Source organism: Littorina saxatilis, linkage group LG1 (genome assembly GCF_037325665.1).
Source record: "Littorina saxatilis isolate snail1 linkage group LG1, US_GU_Lsax_2.0, whole genome shotgun sequence".
In the NCBI taxonomy this organism is placed as follows: Eukaryota; Metazoa; Mollusca; class Gastropoda; order Littorinimorpha; family Littorinidae; genus Littorina; species Littorina saxatilis.
In genome coordinates, this window is record NC_090245.1 from 48,029,054 (window position 1) to 48,044,989 (window position 15,936).

Consider the following 15,936-nt stretch of genomic DNA (forward strand, 5'->3'; position numbering starts at 1 on the left):
ACATTGGAGTACACGTGCGGTGTTTCAGTGTCTGGTTTTGACAGTCAGTGTCTCACTGCAGGGCGTTCTGCTGGCTCGTGCAACACAAAACTACAGTTTTACCTTCCTGCGCAGTTCCTGTTGGTGACATACGAAGGAGTTTTGTTCGACTATGGGGCCCGGTAGCTCAGTTGGTAGAGCCACAGAGATATCTATATCTCTGTGGGTAGAGCACTGGACTTGTGATCGAAAGGTCCCAGGTTCGAATTCGGGCCGGGACGGACACGGGTCAACTTTATGTGCAGACCCAGAGACGGAAGCCATGTCCCACCCCCGTGTCATCACAATGGCACGTAAAAGACCTTGGTCATTCTGCCATAAGTGCAGGTGGCTGAATACACCTAAACACGCAGACACCTGGGTAGCGCGACTCCGTTGCTGCTAGCTTTCCACTGGGAGGAAGCGACCCGAATTTCCCAGCGATGGGACAATAAAGTAATGAAAATGAAATGAAATGAAAATGAAAAAACACACAGACGGACACACACACACACACTCACACACACACTCACACTCGCACACACACCAGAAAGGAAGGGGCAAGTGTGGGGGGGGGAGGTATCAAGGTGAGATGTAGCGATCAGAATGGCTTCAGAACAGCAGACTACGAGCGCTGCCCTCGGCCACAGGGGAGGTGGGGGCAGGTGTGGGCCTGGCTGGCTCAGGTAATTACACCTGTCTTCTCTCTAACGGCCACAGGGGCGGGAGGGCAGACCCCGGCTGACGAAAAGGGGCGAGAGGGGAGGGGATGAAGACAAGGCGTTGTGTGCGAGCGGCCGTGGGAGGGTGTGGGTGAGAACAGGGTTCACGGGTGAGTGATCTACAGGTGGAGTAAACGGTCGTCACTTGAGTAAAGCCGCTGTAGGATTACCCCACGGTGCTGTACCCCAGCACCTATCCCGCCATGAAATGTTGCTGTACTGTCTTGCGGCCCCCCACCGGCGCCCTGTGTCACACAGAGAATAGTCTTATCTCTGTAGCCTGTGAGAGATCAGCACGGGCAACCTGTGCAAGTCATTACTGGATCTGTTTGCCCTAGTTTCTCGAGGCCGTTCTATAGTAGTTTGTCTGCGGGGTAGGATTTAGTGTTTTTCTATGGATACATTCTTATCAGAAAAGTAGTCAAAGTTTGCCCTTAGACTACCTAGGCCTGAATCATGTGACCGGTTCCTCTCCTTCGCCCCTCGCTCTCTCTCCTCTCTCTCTCTCTCTCTCTCTCTCTCTTTCGTGCGCTCTCTCTCTCAGACTCAGGATGTAGGCGCGCAAGGTGTTGGCACGAGGCCATCCTATCAGCAGTGTACAGCCAGGGGGAGTGAACAAGGCGTTGAGCGGGATGATGTACTTGGGCCTACCTGAGCATAACAAGCCCAGTATTTCATAGTACACTTCCGTTATTACCGTTACCAGCGCTTTGGATATGGTACTGCAACTTGGGCCAGGGCTTGACTGCACTGTGTGATCTTCATGCTGCTGCTTTGCTTTGAGCCCCCATCACAATGCAACCAACCCCCCTTCCAGTCTCCGCTTTGAACCTCAATCCACCCCCCATGTCTGCTTGGCGTGTGCTGCCGTACACCTTCTTTCACACCACAGGCACTCGCTTTCGTTCATATTGCACACGTCTTACCAGCAGTTAAGTAGGCGTGTGTGTGTGTGTGTGTGTAAGAGAGACAGAAAGAGAGAGGATGAGAAAGAGAAATGTTTTTTCTTTACTCTGAAGGCTTTTGAATGTCACCATCCTGCACAATTGCTGGTGTGGATTTCGCAGCCTTGAAAGAAAAAAAAACAAGAGGGGGGGGGGGGGGGGGGGGGACGGGAATGCATACTTCTTTTGACACTGTTGGCTAATGACAGCAGCAGAGGGGGAAGGGGGTCTTGTCAAGTGTCATGGTTCTTACCTGGGCTACTGAGTAAAACCAATGGACGATTTATCGACTGGAAGGTTCAGATTTCTAACAGTAGAACACCAGACTTATCACTGGTTGTGACCTGACCCTCAAGAAGTTTTAGGAAGTGATTTAGTGTAGTGAGCAGTGCCAACTGACCTCAAGCTCTCTGGTGACGTTCATTTGTCTAATGGTGTGTGACGTGAACCTGACAGGGTGAAACATTTTTGCTGACACCCACCTTTTGGTTTCTTAGGGAGACATGTTGCACTCTGTTATTATCTTGTTGGCTTTGCCTTCATTTCGGTATCTGTCTCCTCCACATGTTCTCCATGGCTATGAATGCTGAGAGAGAATTGCGAGGAATGTGTCAATGGCTCACTAAGAACTCTCTCTTCAGCTTGGCTCTCTGTAAGGTCAACGAGTTATCACTTCAGCCTGGCCATGTGGGGTCAAGATTGTGTGTGTGTTTGAGTGTGTGTGAGTGTGTGAGTGAGTGAGTGAGAGATCACCTCAGCCTGGCTGTTCGAGGTCAAGGAGTTATCACCCCAGCCAGGCTGCCGGAGGTCAACAGAGAATGGACCATCCATGACTTTATCAAACCATGATAAGCCTGGTATTCACCCTTTGCTTTATCACACTTTGCTGGCCATTGTCACTGGCCTGCTGGCTGCCCCACTTGCTTGGCCACAACTCTTCATCACACTTTAAATGGTTGAAGCCTGTGACTTTCCCTCCAATGGACTGTTTTAAACTGCTCCAAACCTGGAATCTTTTTTCTGCATTTGGGTTCAACTGACAGTATCATGCAGGAAGAAATCATAACTTTGTAGAAAGCAAGTGTTTGGATCCTACTGCTTGCTCCCCGTGCAGAGCGAGCGTAGCTAGTCATTCAGGTGTTTTTTCTAGCTCCATGATGGGGGATAATTTTAGACAGTTGTGCAAGTCAAGCACAGTTCTGTTAGAGTGAACAATATGAGTAATACTGCCCTGTTAACAAATATACATCTTCTAACATTTTCCCAAAACAATTTCATTTTGCTACATTTCCAAAAGAAGTGTTCAATATAATCAATTTCATTACAAAGACTACATAAACTATTTTCTTTTAACTTCATTTTATGCAATAAAATATTTGTGGGATAAATATTATGTAAAATTTTCCATTGGAGTAACTTTAATCTTTCTTCGCTTGTACATGCACTTGCCAGGACCCAATACTTTTCGTCAATGCAAATGTTATATTTGTGGGACCAAAATTTTACAGCGCAGGGTTCACTGGCTTTGGATTGCGTTAATATCGCACGAAATTTCTTCGGGGAAGGGTTATTTAGCATGCCCTGAAAACAGGTCGCAGGATGCTCGTCACCCGCGTCTGTGTTGTCCCGCAGTGCTCGCGCGCAGAGGGCCGTGTGCAAAGCGTTGTACTCAAACAGCCTTGTGGCGCTATATCCGACAATGGCACAAATATGTTGAAATGACACAATATTTTCGTCTATCCATACATCACGTACACAATTCACACCGGCTTCAATCCATTTATCAAAACACAACACATTCTTTCTAAAAATAATATCTGCATTATTCCACAAACATTGATCAAGAATACTTTCTTTTTGAACAGGAAATAAATATCTGTTCTCAATCCATATTTTTAAAACTTGTTGCCAAAATTTTGATTTAACTCTGGTCAGACCAATAAACTGTTTTGGTTTGGCAGTTGATTTAAAGCAGCACAGCTGGCTTCCGAGAACCTCATAATAATGTCTTGGGATCAATTGCCAATTTGCAAAATCGGTTTGTTGTAACCTGGCTGCCCAACATAACAAAAAGGATGTCTGCATATCATGCATATTTATCATGTTAATACCGCCTATTTCTATGTTACTACATACAACTGTTCGTTTCACCTTTTCAAAAGCTTTACTATTTGAGTACTTCCGTTTCCAACAAAAATTTAAAAAGGATAGTATTTAATCTATCAAGCACTTTTGTCGGTGCAGAGAGTGCCTGCAAAACATATACAAACTGGGATATCAAAAAAGTTTTAATTATACACAATTTACCACTAATGCTTAAATTTCGTTTTGACCACATTCCAACAATTCTTTCAATTCTATCAAACCGTACTGACCAATTCTCTTCAATGTCAGAAGCAGCGATATCGTTTCTAAATATTATACCCAAAATTTTTAACTGTTTTTTCCATCTTATATTACAGTATTGCTCAAGACTGTTCTTCATGGATCCTAGCCACATTGCCTCTGTTTTATTTTCATTCAGATGTAAATTTGAAATACATGAAAACTGTTTTACTATTAACAGTACTTGTTGGAGATCGTGTTTATCTTTAAGGAACATTGTTACGTCGTCTGCATACATTGCCAATTTTAAAATATATTCCAAATTGGTTTTTAAATGAAATGACGGGAATTTTAATCCTTTTATATTCGGGTCACTGCGTATCTTAATGGCTAAAAGTTCAAGGCCAAGGACAAAGGCCATCGGTGAAAAATTACATCCCTGACGAATTCCGGTTAATACATCGAATTCCTCAGAGATCCATCCCATGTAATTGATGCAACTTGTGGTATTATTCGTTAACATTTTTACGGAATTCAAAAAGTTATCACCGAAACCAAATTTTCTAAATGCCCAATACATATAATCTTTAGAAATTGAGTCAAAAGCACGTGAAAAGTCAAGGGCAAGTAAAATGCCTGGTTCGTTTTTCTGATTCATAAGATCTGTTACGTCATCAATCAATCGAATAACATCGCTTGATTTTCTCCCTTTAATAAAACCGACTTGATCTTCTGAGATAATATCAGTAATGACAGATGCGAGGCGAATTGCTAAACACTTTGCAATTATTTTGTAGTCAGTATTTGTTAGCGAAATTGGTCTCCAATTGATTAGGCTGTCCCGTGGTAAATCTTTTCCTTTGTGGAGTAAGGAAATAACTGCTCTTTTTTGTGTAGTCGACATCTCACCGACTTGAAAGGATGTTTGTAGAGAATTGAAAACCATCGTCTTTAGGCTCGGCCAAAAAAACTTCACGAAACTAGCTGTAAGCCCGTCCAAACCTGGTGATGATCCGTTCCTTAATAACTGTAATGCTCTGCCAATTTCTTCAATAGTAAATTCACGGTCCATGTCAACTTTCTGTTCTTGTGTTAACTGTGGAATATTTAATCCATCAACTTCACGTTCAGCTTTATTTTCGTCAAAATCAATATTTTTTCCAAATACATCGTGGTAAAATTTTGTTTGTTCTTTCATTATTTCTTCTTGTGATGTAATCATATTCCCTGAATCATCCATTAATTTGTCCATTATCTTAACGTTTGCTCTTACCTTTTCGAGATTCAAGAAGTAGCGAGTGTTTTTCTCACCCTGTTCAATAAATCTTTCTCGAGATCTTACTTGTGCACTCTTTGCTTCTTGAATATTGAATATTTCAAGTTTGCGCTTTAAATTTTCTCTTTGTGTTAACAGATCCTGATTTTTTGTATCAACTGACAATTTCTTGTCTGTTTCGTTAAGTTGATTTTGCAACATAGATTTATTATCAATGTTTTGCTTATGTTTATTTTTACTAAATCGTATGCAGAATTCCCTTATCTGAATTTTACAGAAATCCCATTTGTCGTGGGGGTTGTCCTCGGAATGATCATTTATATATTGTTCCAAAAACACATTCATTTGGTCAACAAACTCAGAATCACGCAAAAGGCTGTCATTAAATTTCCAATACGAAGGACCTCTTACTATATGTGTTAAATTATAATAGATAACTACCATTCTGTGGTCGGTTTGTGCAACTGATTGTATTTTACAATTATTAGAACGGTTCAATACGGCATCACATGCTAAAATATAATCGAGTCTCCTCGCAATAAAAGGTGTCTTGCGAGACCACGTAAACTCTTTATCTTCTGCATGAAACAAACGCCATACATCATTCAAACCTTGTTCATTCAATAAACTCTTAAAATTGTTTACGTCTATTTCACAATGTTTTCCTCCACTTATAATGTCCAAATTATTGTCCAGCACACAATTAAAATCTCCGCAAACTATTTTTCTAACATCGTTTTTTCCATTCATATAATTCATGAGAAACTTATAAAATGTTCTTCTTTCATTAACAGTTGTCGGACTGTAAACATTGATAATATACAGAATTTCATCATCCAAGTGAACCTTAAGTTCCTGTACTCTTTTAGATTTCTCAACACACGTAACATCATACGGAAAATTCTTTCGGACCAAAATCATTTGGCCCAGGCTGTGGTTCGTTGCAGATGAATAAAATAATTTCCCTCCCCATTCTCTTTCCCATTGATCAACATCTGCCTCTGTAACATACGTCTCTTGTAAACAGACGATATCAATTTGTTGTTTTCTTAAATTATAAAAAAAAGTTTTTCGCTTTGTTTTGTTTCGTAAACCATGAATGTTTACAGAAGAAATAGATAAGGCCGCCATGGCAAACAAGAGCTAGCATTGCAAGTAAATTCGTCGTCCGTCAGTCGTAAAGTCCGTGGGGCATCGCAGGGTCAGAATCCGTCAGGTCAGTCGTGGTGCACGGGGCTGAGTCAGCCCCACACACTGGCAGGAGTGTTCTCTTCTCTATGAGTGTCACGTTCAGGGTCATCCCTGTCTTGGTCACACACTGCCTTCGTGGCAGCGCCACAGTCAAGGCGTTTCAGTTTGTTTGCACTGTTTTCATGGTCGAGGGATTCCCTGTCTCTCTTCGTTGATAACGACCTCGACCTTTCAAAGGGTAAAGTCGCCTGATGTGTTCGGCCTTTGCGTGTGTTTGCCTTAGTCGAGTTGTGTAATGGGACTTGCTTGGGTACTGCGATGGCTTGGGAAGTGGAATTCCCCTCAGAAGGGGGTTGGCTGTCATCACCGTCAGGGTTGGTCTGCGCAGCAGTGTCTTCCACAACTTCGGTGCCGATCACGGGTTCCTGTGCTGCAGTTTCGTCGACACGAAGTGGTCCGCACGCTGGGTCTCCCCTCTTGTGGCCGGGATTCCCACACTCCCGGCAGATGACGTCATTAGGGCAGGTGGGCGTGTCGTGACCTAGTTGTAAACACCGGCCACAAGACGTGTTGTGAGGATTCCTGGCAGCCTTCTGCTCCTGATGGAAGATGGAGGCAGTGAAGACACCAAGGGATACCCTCTCCGTCAGAGGGCGATCTGGAACTTCAACGTACATGAATCGTCTGCCTGTCAACCAGCGGGTAAGTCCACCATTCTCGTCTCTCGCCCGTTCCATAAATAGCTCTGAGCGAGGCTTCACCCCGAGCTTTGTCAACATAGCGTTGATGTCCTGGTTGCTCAAAGAGATGGGCAGGTTGCCGACTGTAACTTTCGTCGTTTTGATCTCTCTTTCGCCATCTCGTGTCATGACAACAAAAGGGTTTTTGTCACAAACTGTTACCGACACTCCTCTCAGAGAAAACCCTTCGATGAGGAGCTTGACACGAGCGTCGCTTTGTTTTGGATAAATTCTCCATAACGCCCCTATTTTTTGAGCGCCGAGGATCGAGTCATGTCCAGTTTTTTTCTCACAAGCTGAGCAGATCTCGTTTACAGTATAAAGTTTGTCACTGAAGGTTGGTAGGTTCTTGTTCATGACAAAAACAGGAAGGACAGTTGTGGTTAACCGTACCGCGGCCGCCATGTTGAACGAGCGGTCACTCAGTGGTCAGTTGTATCGGAGAAAAATAACGAAAAATGTAACAATACCTCAACAGGTGGAGCAAAAGACAGCCTTTTGCAGCTCCTGGGCTGTCAATGAACCTCTCAGAGGTTCTGCAGGCCGGAGTTGTAGGGTGAGAAGCACACTAAACACTTCAAAACACTTCCAAACTCAGCAGCCTACAAAAAACGCGACCTGACATCAGGCGCCTCGCTTTCGTCTGTATATGTATATTTGTTAATACGGGAGAAAATATTATATTAACAGAAAAAGATGTATTGTTTGGATACTCTCCAGAAGTGCAAACCCCCATAAACAAAATTATTAATCATATTTTGCTCATTTCAAAAATGTGTATCAGTAAGTATAGATATGGTAGACCTATTGATTTGAATGTGATGTTAGGATATGAATTAGCATTGAGATATTTCAGTATTGTGTAAATGTTGAAGGATGAATGAGGATACGTTGTAGACGGATGCTTGAATATTTTTTGATTAAAAGCCCCACAATGATGTGCTTGGCAAATATAAAATAAAAAAAATAAAAAAAAAATAAAAAAAAAAAATACTGCCCTGTTAAAACCAAGGTCTAAAGGCCAGAACAAAAAGGTAGAAACTCCCTGGTCCCAAAGGAATCAGTGGATAAGGTAGGTTCTGGGGAGTCAACAGGCACTGTGCAGGATGTGCTGAGGACTGGGGAAGGGGACAACAGGGGGACATTGGTTGCTGGGAAGAGATGGTTGTTATTGTTACTCAAGCCTGTTATCTATCCTGTGTGTGTGTGTGTCCCTACCCTCTGCTGTGTGAGGATACATACCAGGTTGTTGCTGAGGCCACCCCCTTATCGGACTTGCTTTCCACCAAGCTAACACACAGCAGTGCCAGGATAAAGGCTGGGACAGGGGCACAAAATGTGTGTGTGTGTGTGTGAGAGAGAGAGGGAGAGAGAGGGAGAGGGGGAGGGGGGGTGTAGGTAGAGGTCTGCAAATAAAGAAAGTTAAATTGTGGAAGAAGCTAAGCTTTTGTGAAAATAATGTTCTCTAGTGTGTGTGTGGTGTGCCGCTGGTGAGTTTATTTTATTTTATTTTATGCAATTTATATCGCGCACATATCTCAACCACGGATTCAAGGCGCAGGGATTTATTTATGCTGTGTGAGATGGAATTTTTTACACAATATAATTTATCACGCATTCACATCGGCCAGCAAACCTCAAGCCTATTAGGGCGAGCATTCACCTTTCACGGCCTATTATTCCAAGTCACACGGGTGGACATTTTTATCTATGCCTACACAATTTTGCCAGGAAAGACCCTTTTGTCAATCGTGGGATCTTTAACGTGCACACCCCAATGTAGTGTACACGAAGGGACCTCGGTTTTTCGTCTCATCCGAAAGACTAGCACTTGAACCCACCACCTAGGTTAGGAAAGGGTGGAGAAAATTGCTAATGCCCTGACCCAGGGTCGAACTCCAACCTCTCGCTTTGGAGGCAAGTGCATTTACCACTCGGCCACCCAGACCAGAGTTGGGGCAGGCACTACAGAAAAAGAACAGCTGACATCAGAGTATAGAATTAGAAAGGAGGGTTTCTATGGGAGGAGAGGAGAGGGTCTTGTGACAGAGTGAGGGGGGGGGGGGGGGGGTTGCACTTTAATAAAAGAACATTTGACATCAGAGTGTAGGAAGGAGGGTTTTTGGGGAGGAGGGGAGAGGGTCATGTGACAGAATGAGAAGGAGGGGGGGTTCAAAATTGCAGGGAACCCTGTAATCACTCAACAAAGGCTGGAGTGGGGTGGTTGTATGTTGGCTGCACCCTAATAAGCCCCACCCCTCACAACAGCCAGGGACTGCAGGCAGGGACACTGAAGGGGTCTTGGAGCAGCCTGACTTTCAGCCTGTACATGTAGTCATTTAGTGATATGTGTTCATGGAAAAGAGGGAGCTGAAAGGGGTCTTGGGGCAGCCTGACTTTCAGCCTGTACATGTAGTCATTTAGTGATATGTGTTCATGGAAAAGAGGGAGCTGAAAGGGGTCTTGGGGCAGCGTAACTTTCAGCCTGTACATGTAGTCATATAGTGATATGTGTTCTAGGAAAAGAGGGAGCTGAAAGGGGTCTTGGGGCAGCGTAACTTTCAGTATGTACATGTACATAAATGTAGTCATTTATTGATGTGTGTATAGAAAAGAGGGAGCTGAAAGGGGTCTTGGGGGCAGGTAACTTTCAACCTGTACATTTAGCAATTCCCTGCAGGGAAAGGATGTGTGCACTGGGGATTGGAGCACTGACCATTGAGATTGGAGTATTGACCATTTGGATAGGAGCACTGACCAGGTTCTGTTGAAAGGGATAGGAGGAGTGGGTCTCAGATTGAATTGTTTGCTTGTGTACTTGCCTTGGGACCTCACACCCTTCTTGTTTGATAACTTTAGAAACTAGACTTCCCCTTGGGAACCGTTTTGAATGTCCCTACAACCTCCAGCCTGTACCAGCACAGCACATGTATCGGTATAGCTCACACACACAGGTATACATGGACACAGGGGACCAAAGATGTCAGAAATATCACTCTTGTCTTTTCCCTCACATGTAATTAATTTATGTTGAAACCCAAATACAACAGAAGATAAACTTGGATGCATGTGTTTATTCTCTATCAATAATGGTTTACGTATGTATGTGTGTGTTGCAGGGCGGACGTTACGAGGGAAGGCATTCTACAATGTTCACGGCAAGGTCTACTGTGAAGAGGATTACCTGGTGAGCTTTCTGCACTTCACATCAACACCCAGTCCATGCCATTCTTGTCTCATTCCTTGGTTCATGCTCTGGTCTCATATTTTTGTTGATGCCACTTTTGCCATCTATATATATATACGACTTGTGTCTGTGTGTCTGTGTCTTCGCGATGCACGGCCAAAGTTCTCGATGGATCTGCTTCAAATTTGGTGGGCTTATTCACAGAGACCCCGGACACAACCTGATCGACGAGATATTTCAACACGTGCTCTCAGCGCGCAGCGCTGAACCGATTTTGGTTCCACCTCAGCTACCCGGGCCCCCATACCGACACACCAAAGCCAAAGTTCTCGGTGGATCTTTTTCAAATTTGGACACCGTATTCAGCTACACCCCGGACACAATATCATCGATGAGATATTTCAACACGTGCTCTCAGCGCGCAGCGCTGAACCGATTTTGGGTTTTCTGTTCATTTCACCATTCCCAGTAACTCTTCCTTATCTTCTCCATGTTTTCAGCGTTTACCTCCCTTCCTTCGTATGGTGCACTATAGTATGAGGGGGCATCTTCGGATATTCCCGACGTTCTGTTACTATTTTTAGAAGGTCACCGCAGTGTCCAGAACGTAAATTGGACCCGTAAATTATCCTCACTGTAAAAGTGCAAAGGTCGAATCAATTTATAGCCACGCGAAAAATATACTGTCATCTATCTCTCTATATATACGGCTTCTCTGTGTTTGTGTGTGTGTGTGTGTGTGTGTGTGTCTCTCTCTCTATGTGGGCAACACCTGTGGATTGTTCAGTTCTGTTTGTGATGTGGTCTGGCGGCTTTTGTGTATTTGCATGTACTGGCCTTCCTTTGAGAAGCCATAACAGTTCAAAAGGACTTAGAGATAAGCTCTAAATTGCTCAATCCTGTTTGAGTGGAGTTCGCCTCCAAAGGTGATTAACACGGTTACATTCGTCGACAAGGATGGGACTCGATATGGTCAGGAATGGCATTATGGCCACTGAATCATTTTCGTGCTGTTCCCATTCCACGAATCTGGGAGGGACCTAAGCTTGGCGGGTCCATTGTTTTGACCCGGCAAAGCCGGCGTACGGCTCTAAGTATTTCATCCCGGCGAAGCCGGCTACCCGGCGAAGCGGGTATTCCTCTAGTAGTCCTATATATTCATTCAACTTGTCCATCTCATAGTCCTTTATTCATATCACATTTGTTATAGTGCTTGCTTCACTATGAATAGTCTTGTCATATATCCCTGGTATGAATGGATGACTGAGACAAGAGTGGCATGAACCAAGGAGTGAGAAAAGGGTGGCATGAACCAAGCCATAAAGAAAGAAAGGCTGCTGATGTTAGTGGAACTAGGTGTGAACAGACACAGGATCACAGTGGTGTGAGAGGAATGCATTTGGTGTGATTCAGTGTCTCTGAGCTGTGTGACTTGTTGGGGTGCAGTCAGAAAGAAAAGTTTGTGACCAGTCCTTCCACAGACCTGTTGGCACAATGACCAAACACACAGCTGCGGCATATGCTTGAACATGTCGACAGTCAAACTTTTGACTGGTATCTGAAAGAGAGCTAGCAGACCCTTTATGCCCCACCCCTCCACTGTATGAGGTAGAAGGACATTCCTGGCCGTGGTTAGTGTGGGGCCCATTGACTCAGTGTGTGTGGGGAGGCTGTAAACAGTTTATGTGACTGCCTTTTGATCTCCCAGCACTGGGAGAGGGGAGCCTTTAAAGGCCCACAACCCCGTCTTTGTTTGGCCAGTTGAAAGGGAGGGTCCAGCTGATTGTGGCCCCTGTATTTCCTGGTGGTTAGTAAAGAGTTGCCCCCATTGAAAATTAGGACCCCTTAATTAAAGTCATCAGCGTGAATTGTGTGGCCACTTTTTTCCCTGGGTAAATCTTTCTTTTTGTCTTCAACTGTCTGAATCTGTCTTGCTAAGTCTTTATTGTTCTTTGAGTCCTGACCTATCCTCTTCCTGTTTTAGCTCATCTATTGTGAGAGGTGACTACTGTGAATCAAAGCATTGATATGGCTGGGTGCATTTCTTTCCTGGTTCTGCTGTGTCATTGTGCTACTAGCACTAGCTTCCCAGGCTTTCTGTTGTACCATACTCTCACCCCACACCTGCACAGACAGAGCCGCAAGCAGCCACACACGCACATACACACACTGACACAAACTCACTCATACACACACACACACACACACACACACATATCCACACACACACACACACACATCCACACACACACACACACATCCACACACACACATATATACACACACACACACACACACACACACACACACACACACATATATATCCACACACACACACACACACACACACACACACATATCCACACACACACACACATTCTCATCCTCAGCATTCCTAGCCTTGCTGTTGTTCAAATAGAACCTGAATCATTCAGAATGACTGACAGGCTAGGTGCTGGTTGAGAAAAGTAGATTAGCAGGGCTCTTTCCCCTCTCCGTGAGACATAGTGGATTACCAGGTCTATTTCTGCTCTCTGTGAGACATAGTGGATCACATAGTGGATTACCAGGTCTATTTCTGCTCTCTGTGAAACATAGTGGATTACCAGGGCTCTTTCCACTCTTCGTGAGACATAGTGGATTACCAGGTCTATTTCTGCTCTCTGTGAAACATAGTGGATTACCAGGTCTATTTCTGCTCTCTGTGAGACATAGTGGATTACCAGGTCTATTTCTGCTCTCTGTGAGACATAGTGGATTACCAGGTCTAGTTCTGCTCTCTGTGAAACATAGTGGATTACCAGGTCTATTTCTGCTCTCTGTGAGACATAGTGGATTACCACGATTAGTTCTGCTCTCTGTGAGACATAGTGGATTACCAGGTCTAGTTCTGCTCTCTGTGAGACATAGTGGATTACCAGGTCTATTTCTGCTCTCTGTGAGACATAGTGGATTACCAGGTCTATTTCTGCTCTCAGTGAGACATAGTGGATTACCAGGTCTATTTCTGCTCTCTGGGAGACATAGTGGATTACCAGGTCTATTTCTGCTCTCTGTGAGACATAGTGGATTACCAGGTCTATTTCTGCTCTCTGTGAGACATAGTGGATTACCAGGTCTATTTCTGCTCTCTGTGAGACATAGTGGATTACCAGGTCTATTTCTGCTCTCTGTGAGACATAGTGGATTACCAGGTCTAGTTCTGCTCTCTGTGAGACATAGTGGATTACCAGGTCTATTTCTGCTCTCTGTGAGACATAGTGGATTACCAGGTCTATTTCTGCTCTCTGTGAGACATAGTGGATTACCAGGTCTATTTCTGCTCTCTGTGAGACATAGTAGATTACCAGGTCTATTTCTGCTCTCTGTGAAACACAGTGGATTACTAGAGCTATTTCAGCTCTCTGTGAAGTATAGTTGATTATTAGGTCTATTTTCACGCCTCTGTCAGTCAGTGGTGTTTACACACCTGTTGCACATTGCTGATAAGCATCATGTCTGGCAAACTGCTGTTACACCTGTCACAACTGATTGTGTGTGTTGTCTTGTCAGGCCTATTGCTCTTTCTGTAGTTAGCTGGTCCATTGCACTGCAATTTAAATGGCTTGATTTTTTAAACCACGAAAATAGAGTCAGTTTAGAAGGGTTCTTCACAATATAGATGACTGTACACTTCAAGCATAAGCATTGACAAAGACATGGGTGAAACTTTTCCGCCTCAGGGCGGAAATCCGCCAAATGAAATTGGTCAAATAAGGAATTCCTTATTTTAAAAATGTTTAAAAAATTTTTTTTGTTGTTGTTGTTGTTTTGCCGGCGATCCGTTCCGTATTTCCCCTAACACAGTGACCGGACATCGCTTAGTCTTTGTTTCACTGAGCGCGCAAATTATCGGGCTACAGCTTGGCATTTGTTACCATTGTTTAATGTGCAAATTTGTGTGTTTGAGATACCAGGAGAGGCCTACTTTTACCCTTAAAAGCCTGATTTTTCGTTTTCTTCCGGGGGGCTTTGCCCCCCTGGGCCCCCTAGCAGGGCGTTGCCCCTGCACCCCACCAGGGCCTGGGCGGCCCCTGGACCCCGGCCTCATTTTCAATTCTGATCAGTTTCACCCATGCAAAGGGAGTTAACTGTAGTGTGTTTGGCAGCACTACTCTTGTCAATGTGTATATCCCCCCCCCCCCCCCTCCCATCTTAACCCAGTTCTGTAAGTATTTATGGAAAGAGGTTTTTATTTTTGCTTGACACTAAGCCAGACTTAATTCTTGATCTGCGTATGTTTCATTCATGTTCAGCTAGTAAAACTGCTTTTGCTGCTCATGTGCATGTCTATTAGCTGTAGGATAGCTGCTCAGATTAGTTTTTAGGGTGATTCAATATGTGCACATAATTATTTCCTGGTATCTAGAGTGCTGCAGTTCATCTGAGTAAACCGGCTGACGTAGATTTTGTTGTACGTTCCGAGTTACCGAGACCCTGCTTTTGTTGTATGGCAATATTTGATCTGACCAGCCCCCATGGTGTCTTGATAATTGTGAAGTGTGTTCCTTGTTACTTCTCTGCCTCATTGAATCACAATGTCATGGTCAGCATATCATGTCTCTTTGTAGACAAGAGTTTTTAAATACAGTGTGATGATAACGATGTCACTGTATGCTGTTTCAGTATTCTGGCTTCCAGCAGACTGCAGAGAAGTGTGTCATGTGTGGACATCTCATCATGGAAATGGTCAGTGCACTTAGCAGGGTTCGTACAGAGTCCTTGAACCCTGGAAAACTCCTTGAAAATTGGAAAACCTTTTTCAGGCCTTGAAAAGTGCTTGAAAATAGAGTTTTGTTAAATAGTCATTGAAAAGTACTTGATTTTTCCAAATTGTTGCCTATACATTTCGTCAGCAGCTTGTCTTATTTAAAAAAAAAATGCAACCCCCTTTTTTTTTCCGTCAAATACAGTACACACATTTTGGGAGAATAAAAGATCGAGTAAAAACAAAAGCAGACGAACTAACTATTACTAGTCACCTGTAGTTGCTTCCCTTCCTGAAGGTAAGCTTGGTGCTTTGCATTAATTTGGGGAAAATCATGTCCTTGAAAAGCATTTATTTGGTCCTGGAAATGTCCTTGAAAACTCCTTGAATTGTATCAGCTCTGCCCTGCAGGAACCCTGAAGACTTAGATATTTATGTCTATGCAATGACAGTGTGCAAGGATGGACAAAACAATACTCAAACACTCCTTCTCTTAACATTGTGCAAGCCAGTTCTACACAAAAACCAGTTCATTTTGTCAACAACTTGCTGTATCTTTTACATAACTGTTTACAATTTTAGGTAGAAAGATTGACAGCCAAATGTATGTCATGATTGTGGGGAGGACTACTCATCTTTGTCCTGGAATTTTGGCTTAACTCGATTTTTGGCGATTTTCATGTTTTTGTGCTTTCTCAATGAGAAATATTCTCTAAAATACGATGGACAATACATGATTTAACATTCTTTTATATTTCTAACCATACCAGGTACAGATATAAACAC

General features: G+C 43.7%; 1 protein-coding gene across 1 annotated transcript in view; it reads left to right on the forward strand.

The window, feature by feature from the left end:
- Window positions 1–15,936, forward strand: part of LOC138971993 (Wilms tumor protein 1-interacting protein homolog) — a 55,217-nt gene that overhangs the window by 24,016 nt on the left and 15,265 nt on the right. Inside the window, exons 3-4 of the mRNA XM_070344839.1 lie at window positions 10,336–10,403; window positions 15,069–15,131. Of these exons, the coding sequence (XP_070200940.1) occupies window positions 10,336–10,403; window positions 15,069–15,131 (131 nt within the window). The remainder of the gene's footprint in view (window positions 1–10,335; window positions 10,404–15,068; window positions 15,132–15,936) is intronic.